At 38.3% G+C, this 21,167-nt stretch overlaps 1 protein-coding gene and 1 pseudogene across 1 annotated transcript in view; both read left to right on the forward strand.

Moving 5' to 3' along the window:
• The first annotated feature begins 987 nt into the window (after positions 1-987).
• On the forward strand, positions 988-1,978 carry LOC123253630 (annotated as a pseudogene).
• Positions 1,979-2,580: 602 nt separating this feature from the next.
• Positions 2,581-21,167, forward strand: part of LOC123253631 (zinc finger protein 70-like) — a 48,318-nt gene continuing 29,731 nt past the window's right edge. The window contains 1 exon segment of the mRNA XM_044682795.1: positions 2,581-2,659. Within this exon segment, the coding sequence (XP_044538730.1) occupies positions 2,581-2,659 (79 nt within the window).

Genomic DNA, 21,167 nt, shown 5'->3' on the forward strand with positions numbered 1-21,167 from the left:
TCTAACAAGGAATGTTCCTCCAACATCATCAATGCCCATAACCATGCCTACGATAAACAAATTATCAGCCCTCATCGTAACCCTACTAGGCATTTTAATCGGAATAGAACTTAACCCCCTTGCTAATAAATTTATAAACTCAACAAACCATACTACTAACTTCTCCAATATATTAGGAGATTTCACTTGAGTCTCCCCCCAATAAATCTATTTATAGGTCAATGAATTGCTACCATACTGATTGGTCTAAATTGATATGAGAAAACAGGACCAAAAGGTCAAGCTAATATTCACTCTCATTATTCACTTACATTCTCATTACTGACTTCTACTCAGAAAGGTTTAATCAAATTTTACTTCATATCCTTCATGATTTCAATTATCTCTATTTGAATATTTATCTAATATTAATATTGCCCACGGACAACTTCCAACACAACATAAATAGTAACAAACAAAATTCACCCTAATAAAGCTAAAGCTCATCCACCAAAACACTATAATAATGAAACACCACTAAAATCCAGACCCACACAATAAACCCCAGCAAAATCAAACAGCTCAATAGCTGTATTAATCTCAACCTCCCCAGACATAGGATATCATACTAACTCTACAAATAAAACAAATAATGACATGCTAAAAGCTACAACCTCCTCAATTCAAGTCTCTGGGTATTCTTCTGTAGCTATAGCAGCAGTATAACCAGAATCTACTAGTATTCCTCCTAAATGAACTAAAAAACCCACTAATCTTAAAAATACATCTTCTAAACTTACTACCATGGCACAACCGAACCCGCCACCAGCAACCAAACTCAATCACCCATATACGGGAGAAGGTTTAGAAGCAAAAGCCACAAACCCCAAAATTAATAGCAAAGAAATAAAAAATTATTATCATTATCATTATTATTATTTTAGCATGGACTCTAACCATAACTCATGGCATGAAAAACCATCGTTGTATTTCAACCACAAAAATCTAATGACCAACCTATGAAAAACCCACCCACTTATAGAAATCATTAACCACTTCTTCACTGATCTACCAGCACCATCTAATGTTTCAGCTTGATGAAACTTGGGATCTCTCTTAGGTATGTGCTTCATTGTTCACATTCTGACAGGCCTTTTCCTAGCCATACCTTATACATCAGACACACTAAGTGCCTTCTCATCACTAGCACATGTTTGCCAAGACATAAACTATGGGTGACTTATTCGAAACCTCCACGCCAATGGAGCATCCATATTCTTTATATGCTTCTTTCCTCACACAGGCCGAGCTATTTTTTATGGATCCCATTTATTTAAAGAAACTTGAAACATCGCAGTAATCCTATTACTTACCGTTACAGTAACCACATTTGTTGGATACGTGCTCCCACGAGGACAAATATCATTTGAGGGGCTACAGTCATTACAGATCTTCTCTCGGCTATTCCCTCCATTGGTAGCACATTAGTCCAATGAATTTGAGGTGGCTTCTCTGTAGATAAGGCTACACTAACCCGATTCTTTGCCTTCTACTTTATCCTACCATTCATTATCTTAGCTCTAGTAATGGTACACCTGTTATTCCTATGTGAAACAGGCTCCAGCAATGCGGCAGGTATTAATCCTGACGCAGGTAAAATTCCATTCTACCCTTATTATACCATTAAAGATGCCTTAGAGTTAATTCTCACAATTCTAGTTCTCTTTTCACTAGCAATATTCTCACCGCATATGTTAGGTGACCCAGACGTCCTTCCACCAGCCAACCCACTCAACACCCCTCCTCATGTCAAACCGGAATGGTCCTTTCTATTCACGTAGGCAACCCTTCAACCAATTCCTAATAAACTAGGAGGAGGATTAGCTCTCCTTGCATCCATTCTAGTTCTCCTCATTACTCCACTGCTTCACACATCCACACGACGAAGCCTCGTATTCTGACCCGTCTCACAAGTACTATTCTGGATATTAACAGCTAACCTTTTAACCTTAACCTGAATTGGACGTCAACCTGTGGAACAACCATTTATTGTCACTGGCCAGTTAGCCTCAGTCTCATACTTCACCCTCATCATTATCTCAATACTTTTAGCAGGAATATTCGAAAACTATATACTCAAGCCCAAACCCGTAATTCCTGGTCCAAGTAATTTAACAAAGATATTGGCCTTGTAAGTCATCAATGAAGGAAAAATCTCTCCTAGGACATTCTCAAGAAGGAGGTAACAACACCCAAAGCTGGTATTCTACTTAAACGACTTCCTGATCAAGTTCAATTTATGTACTATGCCAATATTGGTCAGAGATCAGGAATTCGGGGTTAGATGTTTGCCCAAATAAGTTACTGACTGAGAGACGAGTTGAGCCTTAGAGGCTGAGACTCTGTCACCCCGTTCTCCTAGGAATTTAAAGGTGGAAATTGTGTCTGTGACACAGGCAGCCTTGGAGGGACTAGAAATCAAGAGGTCATTCACATATTGTAAGATGGAGCTGCTAGTCAGTTCTAGGGCTCTAAGGTCTTTGTTGAAGGCAGCCCCAAAATAGTGGAGGCTGTCCCTGAGGCCCTGTGGAAGAGTACACCATGTGTCTTGTTGGGGTCGGGGGTCTGAGGGGGAAGACCGACTCAAATGCAAAAGGGAATCTACGCTTCGGGTGTAGAGGTATGCAGAAGAAAGCATCTTTCAAGTCAATCACAGAAAACCACTGAGAATTTCCTGGGATCTGAGTTAGGATTATATGTGGGTTAGGGAGAATGGGGTGCACTGAAATTATTGCTTCCTTAATGTGCCTGAGGTCTTGGACCACAGGCCAAGTCCCATTTGTTTTTTTCACTGGCAGCAGGGGGGAGAGTTACAGGGTGACTGACACTTTTCCAAGAGACCATGGGCTAAAAACTTTTCAATGAGAGGAAATTGGATACTGTTTTTTGTGTGGGTAAGGGGAGTTAGGCTTGAGTTTTATCTTTACTGGGGTAGCCTGAACAGCTCTTCTGGACACACATTGATCCCAAACAACAGGAGGTACTTTCTCCCAGATTTCTGGTGAGATAGTGGGAGGTCTTTGCAAGGGAGTGTCTAGGGAACTTAGCATAGAGATGAGGGAGAATTTAGAACTTAGCTTCTCCATTATGTCTCTTCCTAATAAGGGACACGGTGAAGAAGGGATGACCAAAAATGTATGTTGGAATAGTTTGTCCTCATAGGCACAAGATAGGGGTGTAGTTTCCCTGCATTCAAGTATTCTACCCCTACTCCAACTACCCGCTGTTGTGAAGGCAATGTAGGACCATTGTGTGAAAGGAGAACGGAATAAGTGGCCCCGTATCAATGAGAAACGTAGTCCCCTTACCTTCCACCTCAATTGAAACCCTGGGTTCAGCCATAGTGATGGAAACTGGGAGCAAGCCGGCCCTAGGGCACCCCTATTCCGAGTCCTCAGAAGACTGGAGAACAAGGTCATGCCTTTCTGATTGTAGAATGAAAATTACCCATTTTCTATTATTTTATATCTCACAATGCTCTCTGTCTCTCATTTATTCATAAATTCTCCTATCCATACTTTTGGTAGTAATGTTCCATGTTCTTCTACTGTCTCCCTTTGTATTTAGATCATGCATCCTTTTTGACCTTACCTTAGTAAATTGTGTAAGATATTGGTATATACTGTAAGGATCAAATTAAGGAGTTAGACAAAGTGAGGAGAGAAGTTTAACAGAAACTTTGATCTAAGAAAGACGTACAGATAGAAAGACAGATGAGAGGAAAGAGATTATTAAACTTATACCCTATAAATATACCTAAAATTTCTAATAACTACCTGAACTTTCCTAAAACTATGTCTGTCTTCTCGGCACAGGTTCTTCTGCCTGGCTCTTCAGGCCTATTCTACCCTGCTCTATCTATGTATTATTCACTACCCAACTCCCTAAAATAATAGACAGCCACCACTCACTCCTTCAATCAGTTTTCTATAGCAGCCCAACTGTCAGCAACCAACTGCCAACAGAACCTTCCCTCAGAGACAGACTTGCTGCTCTCTAGAGATCCCAGAAGGGAAAAGACCCTCCACTGTCAGTGGCTGCTTCCTTTTTCTCCTCACTGACCAACTGTCCACCCTAACTTCCTGTCAGAGGACAGGCTACTTCCTCTCCTCAGGTCCTGGTCTCTTTGGTTACAGAATCTTCAGCTCTGGCTTACTGACTCACTGAATCTGTCACTTCTGATCTACTTGGAAATCCTGCTCTCTAGCATCTTAAGGAGACAGAGGGAGAGATTAAACAAATCCCATTAAAAATACCTAATTTCTGCCACACTGCTCTCCAGTTTTCCCAACAGTTTTTGCCAAATAGTGAATTCTTATCCCCCAAACTTAAATGTTTACATTTATCAAAAGCATGGTTACTATAATCATTTACTGCTGTATATCATATTTCTACTCCATTCCACATAGCCACCTTTCTTAACCAGTGTAAGATTTAAATTGATATCCAATAACTCCAGGTATTTTATTTTATAAATTTTATTAATAATCACTTGAAGTAGAAAGAAAATAAACTAAAAGAAATAGAAGTTCAAACCTAATTATATAAAGAAAAGTAAACCCATGTGTGTAGATTCTCCTGGCTGGCATGAAGCTCACTTTCCCAGCCATGATCAGGGGAAAAGAGAGCAAGGGGCAGAGATATGCAAAACTTATAACCTCCCCATGTTAGTGCCTAAAGTGAAAAGGAACATGGGAAGCTGGGATTTAGAGTCCTGGGGAGCAAATCCTAATTACACACAAGTAACAGATAGTTTTGATAATTACTGCTTTCCAATACAGTTAAAGATATGGTGCTGCTAGACTTCTTTCTTTTCTATTTCCTTTCATTAATTCCCTTAATATTTTTCACCTTTGCTTCATCCATATGAATTTTTATTAATTCTTTTACCTCTATATAATTTTTTTGGAAATGTAATTGGAATGCCCATCCATGAACAATGAACATTTCTCCAATTATTTATATCTGACTTTATTGGTATAAAAAGTATTTAATCATTTTTATGTAGCACCTGGGTTTGTCATGGCTGGTATACACCCAGTGTTTTTAATGCTGTTCATGGTTATTTGAAATGGGGTATCTCTTAATATCTCTTCTATCATGGCTTGGTGGCATATAGAAATGCTGATGATTTATGTGGGTTTATTTTACATCCTGCTACTTTGCTAAAATTGTTCATTGCTTCAACAAGCTTTTTAATTAAATCTCTAGAATTTTCTAAGTAGACCATCATATCATCTGCAGAAAGAGATAGTTTTATTACGTTATTAGCCTAACACCTTCAATTTCCTTTTCTTACTGCTAAGTCTACCATTTTCTTTTGCTAGCAGATGATTTTGAATAGTAGTGGAGGTGACGGGCAGCCTTGTTCCACTCCTGATTTTATTGAGAAGAGTTTTACCTTATCACCATTACAAATAATGCTAGCTTTTGGTTTTACATAGATGCTTCTTATCATTTTTAGTAAAAAAAACATTTACAACTATGCTTTTGAGTGTTCTCAATGGGAATAAATGTTGTATTTTGTCAAAAGCTTTTCTTGTACCCATTCATATAATCATATGTTTTTTGTGTTATTGATAAAATCAATTATGTCAGTGGTTTGCCTTATATTAAGCCATTCAAGAATTTCTGATATATTCATCCTTTTAGAGATTTGCTTTTTTTCTGTTTTTTTTTTTAATATCATGTTAACAAATGATTTCTCTATTTTATTAGGCTGTTTTTCATAAAAACAACCCCAAGTTTCATTTATTTTTTTAATTCAATGATTTTCTTACACTGAATGTTTTTAATATCACCTTTAATTTTTAGGACTTCTAATTTAGCATGTAATTGGGGATTCATTGTTTTAAATTTTGTATCCAATTCATTCGATACAAATAGAGTCTTCCTCTATTTTACTGATACGGGTATTTACAAGAAAATAATTTTCATCTACTGCTTTTGCTGCATTCCATAGGTTTTAGTATGTTGCCTCATTATTATTCTCTTTCAGAAAATTATTTATTGTTTTTGTGACCTGTTTTTTAACCTACTCATTCTTCAAGATTAGGTCATTTTAGGGGGCAGCTGGGTAGGTAAGTGGATTGAGAGCCAGGCCTAGAGATGGGAGGTCCTAGGTGCAAATCTGACCTCAGACACTTCCCTGCTGTGTGACCCTGGGCAAGTCACTTAACCTCCATTGCCTAGCCCTTAGCACTCTCCTGCCTTGGAGCCAATACACAGTAATAACAGTATTGACTCCAAGACAGAAGGTAAGGGTTGTTTTAAAAGTTTCCAATTAATTTTTTTTAAACCCTTAACTTCTGTGTATTGACTTATAGGTGGAAGAGTGGTAAGGGTAGGCAATGGGGGTCAAGTGACTTGCCCAGGGTCACATAGCTGGGAAGTGTCTGAGGCCAGATTTGAACCTAGGACCTCCCGTCTCTAGGCCTGGCTCTCAATCCACTGAGCTACCCAGCTGCCCTCCAATTAATTTTTAATCTCTGTTTCCATGGTTCCTTATTAAATACAATTTTTACTGCATTATGATCTGAAAATGATACATTTAACAGTTCTACTTCTCTACATTTAACTCTAAATTGTTTATGCCCTAATATATGGTCAATTTTTGTAAAGGTAATATGGAGTATTAAAGAAAAGGCCCATTCCTCTTTATTCCCCATTCAGTTCTCTCCAGGTATCTGTCATATTTAAGATTTTTTCATTTCCTCGACTTATTTATTTTTCAGTTAGATTTTATCTAGTTTTGAGAGAGGAAGCTTGAAGTCTCCCACTAGTGTAGTTTAGTTTTGCTAGGTATTTTGACCTCGTCATTCACTGATCTTTTCCTTTAGAAATGAGAATGCTTTAGCATTTTTGTTGCATATAGGTTTAATACTGATAATGCTTCATTATCTATGGCATCTTTTAACATAATACCCCTTCTTTGTTCATCTCTTTTAATTAAAACTATTTTAGCTTTAACTTTGAGATTATGATTGCTTACTCTTACTCTTTTTTGCACCGAGTCAGACCCTGATAAATTCTACTCTGGCCTTTTATTTTTTCATCTCTCTCTCATTTTTATTTTATTTTATTTTTCAAAGATCTCACCTTTCACTTTGTAACTATCCTAATTTTACCCAACTTCCAAGATTAAAAAACAAAAAAAAATACCCAGCAATTCATCAACAGAACACTTAATGTGATTTAAAAACAAACATTAAAAACACCCTACTTTCTGTCTTAGTAAGACTCTAAGACAGAAGGGAAAAGGCTAGGCAATTGGGGTTAAGTGACTTGCCCAGAGTCACACAGCAAGGAAGTATCTGAAGCTAGATTTGAACTCCAGCCCTGGCAGTCCATCCACAATGACACCTAGCTGCCCCTTAATATATGCTGTTTATAGCTTTATTCTTAGACTTTTTTTACTTATAAGTCAGCAACACTTCCTATTCACCTTCATTTTTTGTGTGTTAAGTAAAGATTTTCACCTATTTTCTCAAATTTACTTCCTTTCTAACAGTTTACCAAATACAATGAGAATGCTGAGTATTTGCTAAACTTAAAAAGTCCTTAATACCGTATTCATTTATTTCAGGGTTTTCAGTTTTCTCATGGAGAAAAAAAATTAATTCAGCCATAACTCAACCTTATATTTTGCCCACCTGTTACTTCTACAACTCAGTCTTGGATAGTAAAATCTGGTGTATGTTGTCTTAATTTCTATTGCATGGGGAGGGAGAGATCATCAAGAAAATCTTTAACCATTATGTGGAAAGCCTTGAGAATCCATGCTTTCCTCTCAAGCTTCAATTATTATCTTTTATCTACTCCTCAATCCATTTAATTATACAATCTAAATTATTCTCTAGTTCTTCTGGTACATTGCTTGGCAGCTGGTGTACTATTTCAGGCTTGTAGGAAGCCATGGCTTCTTCATAAAGAATTTGGAAAATTTCACACTGAACATTGTCCTTTGGTTTCTTTATATTGCATCCCCTCTTTTCAAGTCTTGTATATAATATAGAATTATCTGTTTGAAACACAAAAAACAATATGAAACCATCATTCATGGAAGAAGGCACAGCCATGGTAACCAATGATAACTCCACCACCTTTCATTTTATTTTCTAGCTCATCAACTACTCTGTCTTCATCCAAAATGGGAAATTCATATTCTTCATCAAATCCGTCAAATAGCTGTCCTTCTCCTGCTTAACCGAGAGTGGTAAAAACTTTTTGGACTGCCACAAGTTTAATCTACCATTAATCACACTGATGTTAGTGAAAATCTTAACTCATAAATTATTAGAACAATGCCATTGGCTTATATTTCATAATTAGACTCCTTTAAACAGAGAATGGTTCATGAGAATATTTAAAGCAAAAATTGAATCATTCATGCTGCCTCAGTTATGGTGAGGGCTGATAATTTGGTTATCGTAGGCATGGTTATGGGCATTGATGATGTTGGAGGAACATTCCTTGTTAGAAGAAAGCCTGCGAAGATACTTCCTAGGCCTAGTTGTATGAAAGGGTTAATGAGGTCCGGGTTATTCTCATTAATAGAGGATATAGATGTAAAACCTGGGTGTCATAGTAGGGCAAAATAGGTGATTTGTAGGCTGTAAATAGCAGTAAAGGAGGTGGCGATTAGAGTTACTGTTAGGGCTCATGTATTTGTGTATGATGTATTCATGGCTTCAAGAATTGAGTCTTTTGAGTAGAAACTTGCTAAAAATGATGAGCCTGTTAATGGGAGGCTGCTTGTTATTAGGGCAGATGATGTAATAGGCAGTGTGTTAAATAGGCCTCCTATCTTTCTGATGTCTTCTTCATCATTTAGGCTATGAACAATAGAACCAGAGCTTAGGAATAATATTGCTTTGAAGAAGGCACGTGTACCAATGTGAAGGAAGGCTAGATGAGGTTGTAAGTCCAACAGTTACTATTATTAAGCCTAGTTGGCTAGATGTTGAGAATGCTACAATTTTTTAAATCTCATTCTGTGTAATTGCACAACTGGCTGTAAATAGTGTTGTAATTGCTCCTAAACATAGGGCAATTGTTAGGACTCTTTGGTTATTTTCTATTATAGGATGAAATCGAATTAGAAGGAAAAGTCCTGCTTATACAGGGGTTGGTCCTTCTATAGCTGAAGGAAGTAATTATGTCATGGGTGGAGACCAAATTGGGTGGTTTTCCAGTTGCAGCAATAATTGGGCCTAAAAGTGCAATCAAATTTACATTAGTGGAGAAAATATGTTGCAAGTCTTATAAGTTATTATTCAGTATGAGTCACGCTATTGTCATTATAAATCCAATACCACCAATACGGTTATATAAGATTGCATGGAGGGCTGCGGTGTTAGCATCTGTGCATCCATATCATCATCCGATTAATATGAAGGATATAATATCTACAACATCTCACCCAATAAATAGCTGGAACATGTTGTCGGCTGACACTAAGATAATTATTGTTAGTAGGAAAGGAATAAGATACTTAAAAAATAGGATGTTGGGGCCAGAGTGTATATACCATAAGGAAAATTCTAGAAAAGATCAAATTACAAATAAGACAACAGGAATAAAAATGATTGAGTAAAAAGTCTAGTTTAAAGCTTATTGAAATGTTAAATGTATGAATTGAGAATCAATGTCAATTTGTAATGATTGACTCTTGGCCATGATACATAAAAGTAAATAAGGGAAGGAGACTAATTAGGAAGGCTAATATAGTTATGTTTTTGCAATATAATGGGAAGTATTTTGTTTTATGGGGAAATAATTGGTTATATAGAAGGGGTGAGATTAGCAATATGATGGGTAGAAGAGTAGTTGAGTTGAGAATATAATTAATTACTTTTATTTGGAGTTGCACCAAAGTTCTTGGTTCCTAAGACCAATAGATAACTACTATTCTTTAAAAGTGAGAAAGCCATATTGTTAGATATGGGTCCAGGAATTAGGACTTCTTGATACTTTCTCAGCATATAAGAAGTTTTAAACTTCTATATTTAGATTCACAATCTAATGTTTTGGTTAAACTATATTTGCAGTGTTATACCTAGAATATATTTTGTATTTAATGATATTATAATTAACGGTAAAGAGTTTCCCGGGAAGATGGCGACTTAGACGAAGCAAATCTTAAAACCTCCTCACCCTTACACACCAAAATAGAAAACAATGTGCTTCGAGAAGAAAGAAGACCAAATCTAATAACGGGACAGAGCAGGGGGAACCCCACTGCAGCATAACTAAAGAGGTACACCAAGAAAAAGGCTTCAATTCTTGAACTGTTGGGTCTGAAGGCATAGAAGGGGAATCCCAGGACCTCAGGACGCCTCCCCCACATGCTGTGCCAGGTCTCCAGCAGCCGGGGAAACTCAGGGCCAGTGGGCACACTTCTCAGGAGAGAGGGCCTTGCTGGCACCAGACTCAGACTCAGACTTGGACTAGGGGAATTAAACACAGGCACTGGAGATGAGATGAGATGAGATGGATGAGAAAAACCAGAGAAACACAGCAAAAACACCTGGAAGATGGTGGTTTAGAGAGAGCCAAACCCCAATCTGCAGACAGCTTGGCTTCCTCATACCGAGATAAAGAACTCAGGGTATTATAGCCAGAAAGTAGAGACTCATAACTAAAAGCTTGACAGCATCATACCCTGTTAAGCAGGGGGGTTTTGATAGCGTCATGCTCTGCTCAGCAGGGCGTTTATCTGGAACTCATAGTTCCGGGGACACCACTCCTCCCTAGACAGAGCAGCCTTGAACATTAAGAATTACATCCTATGGCACCTGGAAACCTCTATACTTCCATTGTCTAGCTATTATCAGACCCTAGCTATATCCCAGGCCTTGAAACGTATATATTCCCCTCTATAGACCCAGCACTTGGGAAATTCTCTTACAGAACTCCCCCAAGTGCACTGGCAATAAAGCTTTCTCCTGCTTTCATTGCATTGTCTCCTGTGTTCCTCTGGTGTCCAGCCATTCAAACCCTAACAAGGGCTTCAAGAGGAAAGAAAACCAGATCAAACACAGCAGACAACACAGTGGGACCCCACTGCTGGAGAGCTCAATTCAGCTAAAATGCTCCTTCTTGTCCCCCTACATTTTGGGGGGGTTTTTGGTTGTTTGTTTTTCTTTCCCCTAGAGGTTTTAGCCTCAGGGCAGATTAAGTAATAAGATTAATCCAATTAACACAGGATTAATCTCAACAATTAGACAGAAAAGAAGTGTTCAGAGGGCAGAGAAAGTAACTACAAAATTCCATTGCTGGCTGGGGGAAGATCTTTCATCAAAGATCATTAAATACATCTCAAACTAGCAGAACAAGGAAGGGAAAAATATGAGNTTCAGGAACTCAAAAAGCAATCAAGAGAGGCTGAAGACAATTTGAAAAAGTAAATAAATGAACTAAAACAAGAAAATGAAGTCTTAAAAGCCAGAATTGGCCAGCTTGAAAATGAGGCAAAGAAGGCAAAAGATGATCTACAAAGAAAATCAGACCAGGAAGAGAAGGATGGCCAAAAAGCCAGGGATGAAATTCAGTCTTTAAAAAACAGAACTCAACAACTAGAAGCAAATGACTTTACAAGGCAGCAAGAATATATTAAACAAAATTAAAAAATGAAAAATTTGAGAATATGAAACATCTCATTGATTCAACAAAAGATCTGGAGAACAGAGCTAGAAGAGACAACTTAAGAATTATTGATTTACCAGAACATTATGATGAAAGAAAAAGTTTAGATAGCATTTTACAAGAAATTATCAGAGAAAATTGCCCAGAAATTCTTGAACAAGAGGGGAAAGTGGAAATTGACAGAATCCACAGATCACCTCCTACATTTAATCCACAACTGACAACTTCCAGAAATATTATAGCCCAAATCCAAAAACTACCAGACCAAGGAAAAGATATTACAAGCTGCTAAAAAGAAGTCATTCAGATATCAGGGAACCATAGTTATCAAAAAGTTTTTAGTTTAATGTAATCAAAATTATTTATTTTACATTTTATCATTTTTTCTAACTCTTGCTTGATTTTAAAATCTTTCCTTTCCCAGAGATCTGACAAGTATACTATTCTGTGCTCACTATGTGGGTTTATTTTGTATCCTGCAACTTGGCTAAAGTTGCTGATTATTTCCACTAGCTTTTTAGTTGATTCTCTAGAATTTTTTAAGTAGACCATCATATCATCTGCAAAGAGTGATAGCTTGGTCTCCTCACTGCCTATTTTAATACCCTCAATTTCTTTTTCTTCTCTAATTGCTACTGGTAGTGTTTCTAGTACCATGTTAAATAATAGAGGTGATAATGGGCATCCTTGTTTCACTCCTGTTCTTATTGGGAAGGCTTCTAATTTATCCCCATTGCATATAATGCTTGTTGATGGCTTTAGATATATACTGCTTATTATTGTTAGGAAAGGCCCTTCTATTCCTATACTTTCTAGTGTTTTCAATAGGAATGGGTCTTGTATTTTGTCAAAGGCTTTTTCAGCATCTGTTGAGATGATCATGTGATTTTTGTTGATTTGCTTGTTGATATGCTCAATTATGTGAATGGCTTTCCTAATATTGAACCATCCTTGTATTCCTGTATAAATTACACCTGATCATAATGAATAACCCTCGTGATCACTTGCTGGAATCTTTTGCTAGTATTCTATTTACAATTTTTGCATCTATGTTCATTAAGGAGATTGGTCTGTAGTTTTCTTTCTCTGCTTTGGATCTACCTGGCTTTGGGATCAGTACCATATTTGTGTCATGAAAGGAATTTGGTAGAACTCCTTCTTTGCTTATTATATCAAATAGTTTGTATAGTATTAGGATTAGTTGTTCTTTGCATGTTTGATAGAATTCGCTTGTGAATCTATCTGGTCCTGGGGATTTTTCTTAGGGAGTTCTTTGATGGCTTGTTCAATTTCTTTTTTGATATGGTATTATTTAGGTATTCTATTTCTTCTGCTCTTAATCTAGGCAATTTATATTTTTGTATATATTCGTCCATATCATCTAGATTGCCATATTTATTACCATATAATTGGGCAAAACATTTTTTAATCATTGCCTTAATTTCCTCTTCATTAGAGATGAGGTCTCCCTCTTCATCTTTGATACTGTTAATTTGCTTTTCTTCTTTCCTTTTTTTATTAGATTGACCAGGACTTTGTCAATTTTATTTGTTTTTTCAAAGTACCAGCTTCTAGTCTTATTTATCAATTCAATAGTTCTTTTGCTTTCAATTTTATTTATTTCTCCTTTAATTTTTGGGATCACTAATTTAGTTTTCATCTGGGGAATTTTAATTTGTTTGCTTTCTAGTTTTTTAAGTTGCATGCACAATTAATTGACCTCTGCCTTCCCTAGTTTGTTAATATATGCAATCAAGGATATAAATTTCCCCCTGAGTACTGCTTTGGCTGCATCCCACAGATTTTGGTAGGATGTCTCATCATTGTCATTCTCTTCAATGAAATTAATTGTTTCTATGATTTGTTCTTTAAATGACTGATTTTGCAGAATTATATTATTTAATTTCAAATTAATTTTTGATTTGCCTATCCATGTACTCTTACTAATTATTATTTTTATTGCATGATGATCTTAAAAGGTTGCATTTATTATTTCTGCTCTTTTGCATTTGTTTGCCATGTTTGTATTCCCTAGTACATGGTCAATTTTTGTGAATGTACCATTTGCTGCTGAAAAGAAGGTATCTTCCTTTTTGTCCCTATTTATTTTTCTCCACATATCTATTAACTAATTTTACCTAGATGTGATAGAGGAAGGTTCAGGTCACTCACTAGTATAGTTCTATTATCTACTTCTTCCTTGAGCTCCACCAATTTCTCCCTTAAAAATTTGGAAGCTATACCATTTGGTGCATACATGCTGATTATTGATATTTCTTCATCATCTATACTGCCTTTTTTCAGAATGTAATTACCTTCCTTGTCTCTTTTAATCAGATCTATTTTTACTTTGGCTTTGTCAGATATCATGATTGCAACTCCTGCCTTGTTTTTCTCAGTTGAAGCCCAAAAGATTTTGCTCCAGCCTTTTACTTTTACCCTGTGTGTGTTTATCTGCCTCATGTGTGTTTCTTGTAGACAATATATGATAGGAATTTGGTCTTTAATCCGCTATTTGCTTCCATATTATGGGCGAGTTCATCCCATTCACATTCATAGTTATGATTGTCATCTGTGTATTCTCCAACATTTTGAATTCCTCTCCTAGTTCTGCCCTTTCTTCTTTTGCTATCTCCTTTTAAACCAGTGGTTTGCTTTTAATCAGTTCCCTCCATCCCCACCCTCAGTTTACTTTCCCTTCAGCCCCCTCCCTTCCCTTACCCCTCTTATTATATTTTAGGGTCTATTAAATTCCCTCCATTTTTGAACTCCCCGCCCCACTACCTCCCTTGGTTTTCCCCTTCTTACTTTCCCCGTAGGATAAGATAGAATTCGACATCCCAATGGATATAGCTGCTCTTCCTTCTCCGAACTGATTTCACTAAGAGTAACGTTTAAGTATTACCTATTTACACTCTATTCCCCTCCTTCTTATAATAGTATTCATCTCCTCCCCTTCCCATGTGCCACTTTGTGTGGTATAGATTATCCTATTTTTCCTATTCCTTCAAGTTTCTCTTGTTGCCATCTTCTATTCCCCACTCTTTTCTTTTTTGCATATCATCTTAGACCATTTAGTATCCCAACCTCTCCCTATGAATAATTCTTCTATTTACTATAATAGTGAGTACAATTTTTGAGAGTTACACATGCCATTTTTCCATATAGGAATACAAGTAATGTGACCTTATTGAAGCCCTTAAAGAAGCAAATTAAAATAATTTTTTCTTTCCCCTCTCTTATTTATCTTTTCATGTGTCTCTTGATTTTTGTGGCTGGATAGCAAACTTTCCACTTAGTTCTGGTCTTTTCTTTACAAATACGTGGCAATCTTCTATTTTGTTGGATGCCTATAATTTCCCCTGAAAGTATATAGTCAGTTTTGATGGGTAGGTGATCCTTGTTTGTAGACCCAATTCACTTGCCTTTCTGAATATCATATTCCAAACCTTGCAGTCTTTTAGTGTGTAGGCTGCCAGATCCTGTGTAATCCTGATTGATACTCCTTGCTATCTGAATTGTCTCTTTCTGGCTTCTTGTAAAATTTTCTCCTTAACTTGGAAGCTTTTGAATTTGGCAATTATATTCCTGGGGGTTGTGTTTTGAGGATTTAGTGTGGAGGGTGATCTATTTTGCCCTTTTTCAATATCTATTTTGCCCTTTTGTTTAAGAACATCAGGGCAGTTTTCTTGGATAATTTCTTGTAGTATGATGTCCAAGTTCCTGTTGATTTCTGGGTTTTCTGGTAGACCAATGATCCTCAATTTTTGGTAGACCAATGTTTTCAAGGTCATTAATTTTCTCAGTTTAATATTTCATGTTTCCTTCCATTTTTTTACTCTTTTGACTTTGCTTTATTAATTCTTGCTGTCTTGCAAGATCATTGGCTTCTTCTTGCCCAATTCTGGTGTTTAAAGACTGGTTTTCTGCTATAATCTTTTGATTTTCCTTTTCTGTTTGGCCTATCCTGCTTTTCATGGCTTCCAGCAGGTCATTTCTAGTCTTCATTGTGCTTATTATTTCATTTGATTTCTGGACCTCAATTTCCAAGTGCCAAAATTTGTCTTTTAAACTGTTATTTTCTTTTTGAACTATTTCCCACTTTTCTCGCTAAATCTTTTCCACCTTTCTCATGATCTCAGATTTCAGATTTGAACTCTTCAAGAGCTTGAGACCAATTTCCATTTTGGGGGGAAAGTTTGGATGTGTTTACTTATTTGTCCTCCTCTTCAGTCTCCTCTGTGCTTTGGATTTTTTCTCCGTAAAAATTATCCAGGGTTAGTGCTTTTCTCTTATTCTTTCTGGTGCTTATTTCTTGGGTGTTGCTTGTAATCACTATGCTGATTTTCCTTCTCAGCCAGAAATCTAAGGGAGGAAGGCAGGCTCTCTGTGTATGGAACTACAGAGCAGTTTTTGCCTGAGGCTACTTTTCCAGTAATCTCCTCACCACTTCTGTCTGCCACCCCTCTCTGATCTATCTCTGCACCCAAGGTCTGTACTCTTTAGCCTCCTGAGGTCTCAGGTCTAGCTGCTTTCAGGGGTAGGTGCCTGGTGCTCTTAGTCAGCTACCAAGGCCCTAGAGATTGCCACATATTCACTATAATTCTGGCACTCTGGCTCTGGCACCATAGGTGGGGTGGGGAAGGGTTGATCAGCTTACGTTTTGGTTGGAGCTTTTTCACCCCCTTATAGCATTGAAATGCCCAAATCCCATGTACCTTTGATGCTGTGCCCTATCATGGAGTCTCTTCGTTCATCTGGATTTGGTTTTTTTGTCCTTTTGAGGTGTCGTATTGTTCTATGGTGAAGAGATTAAGCTTCCAGCTACTACTCCATTGTGTGAGCCTGCAGCTGCTGAGCTAATGTCAAGGACAGGATGAGCAGTGAGACCTGGACATTGTTCTCCTTGGAATCATTCTCTGCCAAAGAATCCATGAAATGGAGCTAACTTCCTTTGTCCTTAGGGGCCTGACACCCTAACACTAGAAAGGGAGGGAGGCGGTCTCTCTTCCTTACCTACAGTGAGTAACCTACTGCCTACCATTCCTTGGCTAGGGAGATCCCTACTTCTGCCACAGGTGACACTTGCCACCTCCTAAGGCAGTGGAACCATAAACAGGCTGTGTAGTCCTGCTCTGCCTAGCTGCCCCAGTGAGCCACTGCTGGTCAGCTCCCTAGGTTCTCTTTCTAGTGCCACCCTGGCCTAGTTAGAGTCTCCCCCACCCCTCCTGGCACTCCCCATGCTGCTTATGGAAGAACCATGTTTGGTTTCTTTGAAAGGATTTACTGATCTTCCTTTTGAAGTTGACTGAGATGGTCTCAGCTGTCCTCACCACCCACTCATACTTACACGTGCCTGGAATTGGTTCTCCTGCCATGTCCAGACTCACTGAACTTCCTCACTGTCCTCCTTCCAGCCTTACCTACCCAGTCCCAGTCAGTATAGATTGGGTCAGCACTCACACTTCTCATCTGCATGTGTCCAATCTGTGTTATACCTTCTCTGAAGCTATAATTCTTCCCAAATGAGCATTTTTAACTCTGCACATTGGCACTAGACACACACAGAGTGACTCCTGTCTATAGGCAGAAATGAGTAATCACCCCCTTATTCTGAGGAGATGAGACTGTGCAGAATACAGAAACAATTGGGAAACCTAAATAATTCAAACAACAGGGATCAGGAAGGCCCTTCCCCTCTCTCTGAACTATTTAACAAATCAAAAGAAGCTGTTCCCTTGAAGCCAGAACCTTGGACCAGGTGTTTGTGAGGAACTTGGGTTCACTGATCCAATCCAAAGGCAGGGCCCAAGGCAAAATCTGACTCTTTGGTGCTTCCTCTTTTCTTGTTCTCCTCAAGGGAAAGCTAGTCTGGAAGGGCCTGGAATCTTACAGTAGCATTAGACATTAGGATGCAAGATTTAAGGGTGGTGAGGCCTTATAGATCATTATACACATGGGGAAACCAAGTTCCAGGGAAATGAAGTCACGTAAGTAGTTGTAGCAGAATAAGAGTCAGTTTCAGAACCACATATGAGACTAAATATCACCACCCATCCTTATCCAGAGGGGGCCCAGAAACACCCTTCTCCCCACCATTAGCCAACAAGTGACTCTTAGGTAATGGCCAGAAGATATCTCTCACCAAATAAAAGGCACTTCCTACATGTCTAACTTATGGACAAATATGGGTTGTTTCCTAGTTGAACTAACCAATGAGCATTGTTGCTGTGTGCCCTGTTCCTTTGAAGGGTATGGTGTTCTTACACATTTTTGTGTGCTTGTAAGGAAAACTTGTCTATTTCTTTCAGGATCTTATACAGTGATTCTCAAAGTGGGCGCTACCACCCCCTGGTGGGTGCTGCAGCAATCCAGAGGTGTGGTCATAGCCACAAGCTTATTTATCTTTCCTATTAATTGCTATTAAAATTTTTCAAAATATTAATTTCCAGGCGGGTAAGTAATATTTTTTTCTGGAAAGGGGGCGGAAGGCTAAAAATGTTTGGGAACCACTGCTCTAAAAAAAGATTCCTTCCCGTGTGCTGGCTCTCCTGTTTTTAAACAGGGCTCCAGCTTTGTTGGAGGACTTGGCCCTCTCCAAATAAAACCTAAATAATTACCTGGCTTGGTGAATTTGACTTTATTTATCTAAAATTATTATTCTCAAGAAAAATTTACAACACCCCAAAGTTGAAGTAACTGGCAGCCAACAGGTATAGATACACACACGGACAGATGAATCTCTTGGCAGATGTTTCATTTAAGGAGGAGACTGGAGGAGGAGATGTCCTTAATGGCCATGGCATTCCCTGGATTTTGCCAGACCCATTGTAGACCTTTGGGATCCCCAGGCCAATCAATGTCTTATGATGAGTTCCAGGGCCTGGGACCCAGATAGTTGCTCAGGAATGCCTGAAAAAGCTAAGTAGTTTGACTCCCATCTTCTCCTTCACCTATAGCTCAGCACCCTAATTTGTGTTCATGAAGAGATGAACAAAGAGAAATCCATGAGAGTACAGACAGCCTCAACGTGTCACTCACATTAACTGTAGAACCTTTATAGGCCTCTGTCTGATTTCCATCTCCTTACATTCTGGTCTCCTTATTCTTTGTCAGTTTTCTTTCTTCATTAGGGCAGATGTCCTACAGTTTGGAAAAAGGAACCACCTCTCCTATGAGTCGTGAGCCCAGGGCTATCCTGGACGCTGCCCCTTCCCTAGTACTGTCCCAGGAATGGCTGTGATAGGAAAAGGGCATTTATTCCTGGAATCCGTGGTCTGCGCTGAGAGAACATAGAGGAACACAGCAAGCTGTCTGTCCAATAAATATTCCATGATTGACCCAGGAGGTCACAGAGTCTCAGTGCTTCCAATATTGCCTTCTCATTTTATCGTAGTAAGGACTTTCAGAGAAGAGATATAACTGTTAGGAGATAAAATAATATCCAAGGTAATTTAGGTGATCTGAAAGAATTTATGGTAGTATAAAACTATGGCTTCAGTCTTTACAATCTGTATTACAAGTGTTCTGAAATGGGAATAATCAGTGGATATACTTTAGTAGTAAACAAAGGCTTAAGGGAAAGTAGAATTCAAGGTGGACCTTTGGCAAGTATTCAGGAAATATATAAAAGCCTTCAGGCCCTCTCCATGTTGATTCCTACTCACCTGTCCAACCTTATATTTTTCCCCCTTTGTGAACTCTATATTAAAGTCAGACTGATCAACTGAAACCTCAACTCAATTTCCATTTCCTCCATCCTTGCATTTTACCCATGCCTGGGCTGCCTTCCATCCTCATTCTATGTCTCAGAGTATAATTTCCTTCATGTCTTGCAAGGGAGAAGCTACCTTCTCTGGGAAGCATCCCTGATCCTCTCTGATGGTTGTATTCTCTCCCATCTAGGGCTCTCTTCTTGTACTGGCCTTATTTGTGCACATGCTCTCTTCCACTCTGTCTCTAGGAGAAAAGAAGTTCTCTGAAGGCAGTCCTTGTTTGGAGTTTTCAGCTTCATATTCTCTCCGAGTGCTTGGTACAGAGTAGGTGCTTAATAAAGGCTTAATAATAAAACATACATGCCTTACAGTAACCAGGGATTGAGCAACTCATCCGTAGTCACAAGTCTGCTAAATGTTAGAGGCAGACCTTGATCACAAGTCTCCCTGACTCCAAAGTCATCCCTCTACTGAAAAGGAATAGAAATCAGACAGGGAAACCAGACCCATCAAAGACTAGGTAACTAAGGAAAAAATGGCCCTGCTGCCCATGGAGCTAACATTTTATATAGAAAAATAACACAAATATCCATTTAAGTATAGGTGCAAAAAAAGACCAAGTAGATACAAATGGTGAACACTGTTTGAAATGGAGATGTCTTCAGCCTGAAAGAATGGTACTGGTGCTGAATGATGGAGATGAGGACACTGGAATGGAGCACATGGCCATAAAATTGTTTATCAGCTTTTAGAGCATGTCAGGTTAGAGATAGAAAAATGAGAAGTGATAGCAAAGGCCATTCCAAAGTGAACTGACAACAAAATAATGGGGATTTAATGGAGAAAAATGTGTATTTCAACCATTCCCTCATTGCCATTCTGATGAACCAATGCCAGAACTCCTTTACTAGGTAACAATGCGGAATTGTACTTCCTTGTTGTACAAAATAAAGCGGAGACATAAGCTCTACCTTTATAGAAGTTATAATCATTTATGGAATGTAACCCTGCTTTGTATTCTCTGGGACCCACCAAAACAAATCTGACAGAAGTTTCTCTGATATTTACTATAGTCAGTTACCGTTTGTGAATTTTTTTATGCTGAATGAGATTTAAGTTAAGATGGAAGGCTTTCCCACAATAGCTAAATTCATAGGGTTTCTCACCAGTATGAATTCTCCAATGTTTAGTAAGATTTGAGCACCCCCTGAAGGCTTTTCCACAGTTAATACATGAATAAGACTTCTCTCCAGTGTGTTCACTCTGATCGTTATTGAAGCCAGAAAGCCACCTGAAGGCTTTCCCTCAGTTTTCACATTTGTAGGGCTTTTCTCCACTATGGAACCTCTGATGTCTAGTAAGATATGACCTTACTGAAAAAGATCTCCCACATTCTTTGCATTCATATGTCTTCTCTCCACTATGGATTCTTTCATGGTTTCTAAGGCCTGAGCCAAATGTGAAGGCTTTCCCATATTCTTTGCATTCATAGGGCTTCTCTCCACTATGAATCCTATGGTGTTGACTAAGGCCTGAGCTCTGTGTGAAGGCTTTCCCACATTCTTTGCATTCATAGGGCTTCTCTCCACTATGGATTCTCTGATGCTTACTAAGGTCTGACCTCTGTATGAAGGCTTTCCCACATTCTTTGCATTCATAGGGCTTCTCTCCACTGTGGATTCTCTTATGCTTACTAAAGGCTGAGCTTCCCCTGAAGGCTTTCCCACATTCTTTGCATTCATAGGGCTTCTCTCCACTATGGATTCT

The sequence above is a fragment of the Gracilinanus agilis genome, chromosome X, assembly GCF_016433145.1.
Source record: "Gracilinanus agilis isolate LMUSP501 chromosome X, AgileGrace, whole genome shotgun sequence".
Classification (NCBI taxonomy): Eukaryota; Metazoa; Chordata; class Mammalia; order Didelphimorphia; family Didelphidae; genus Gracilinanus; species Gracilinanus agilis.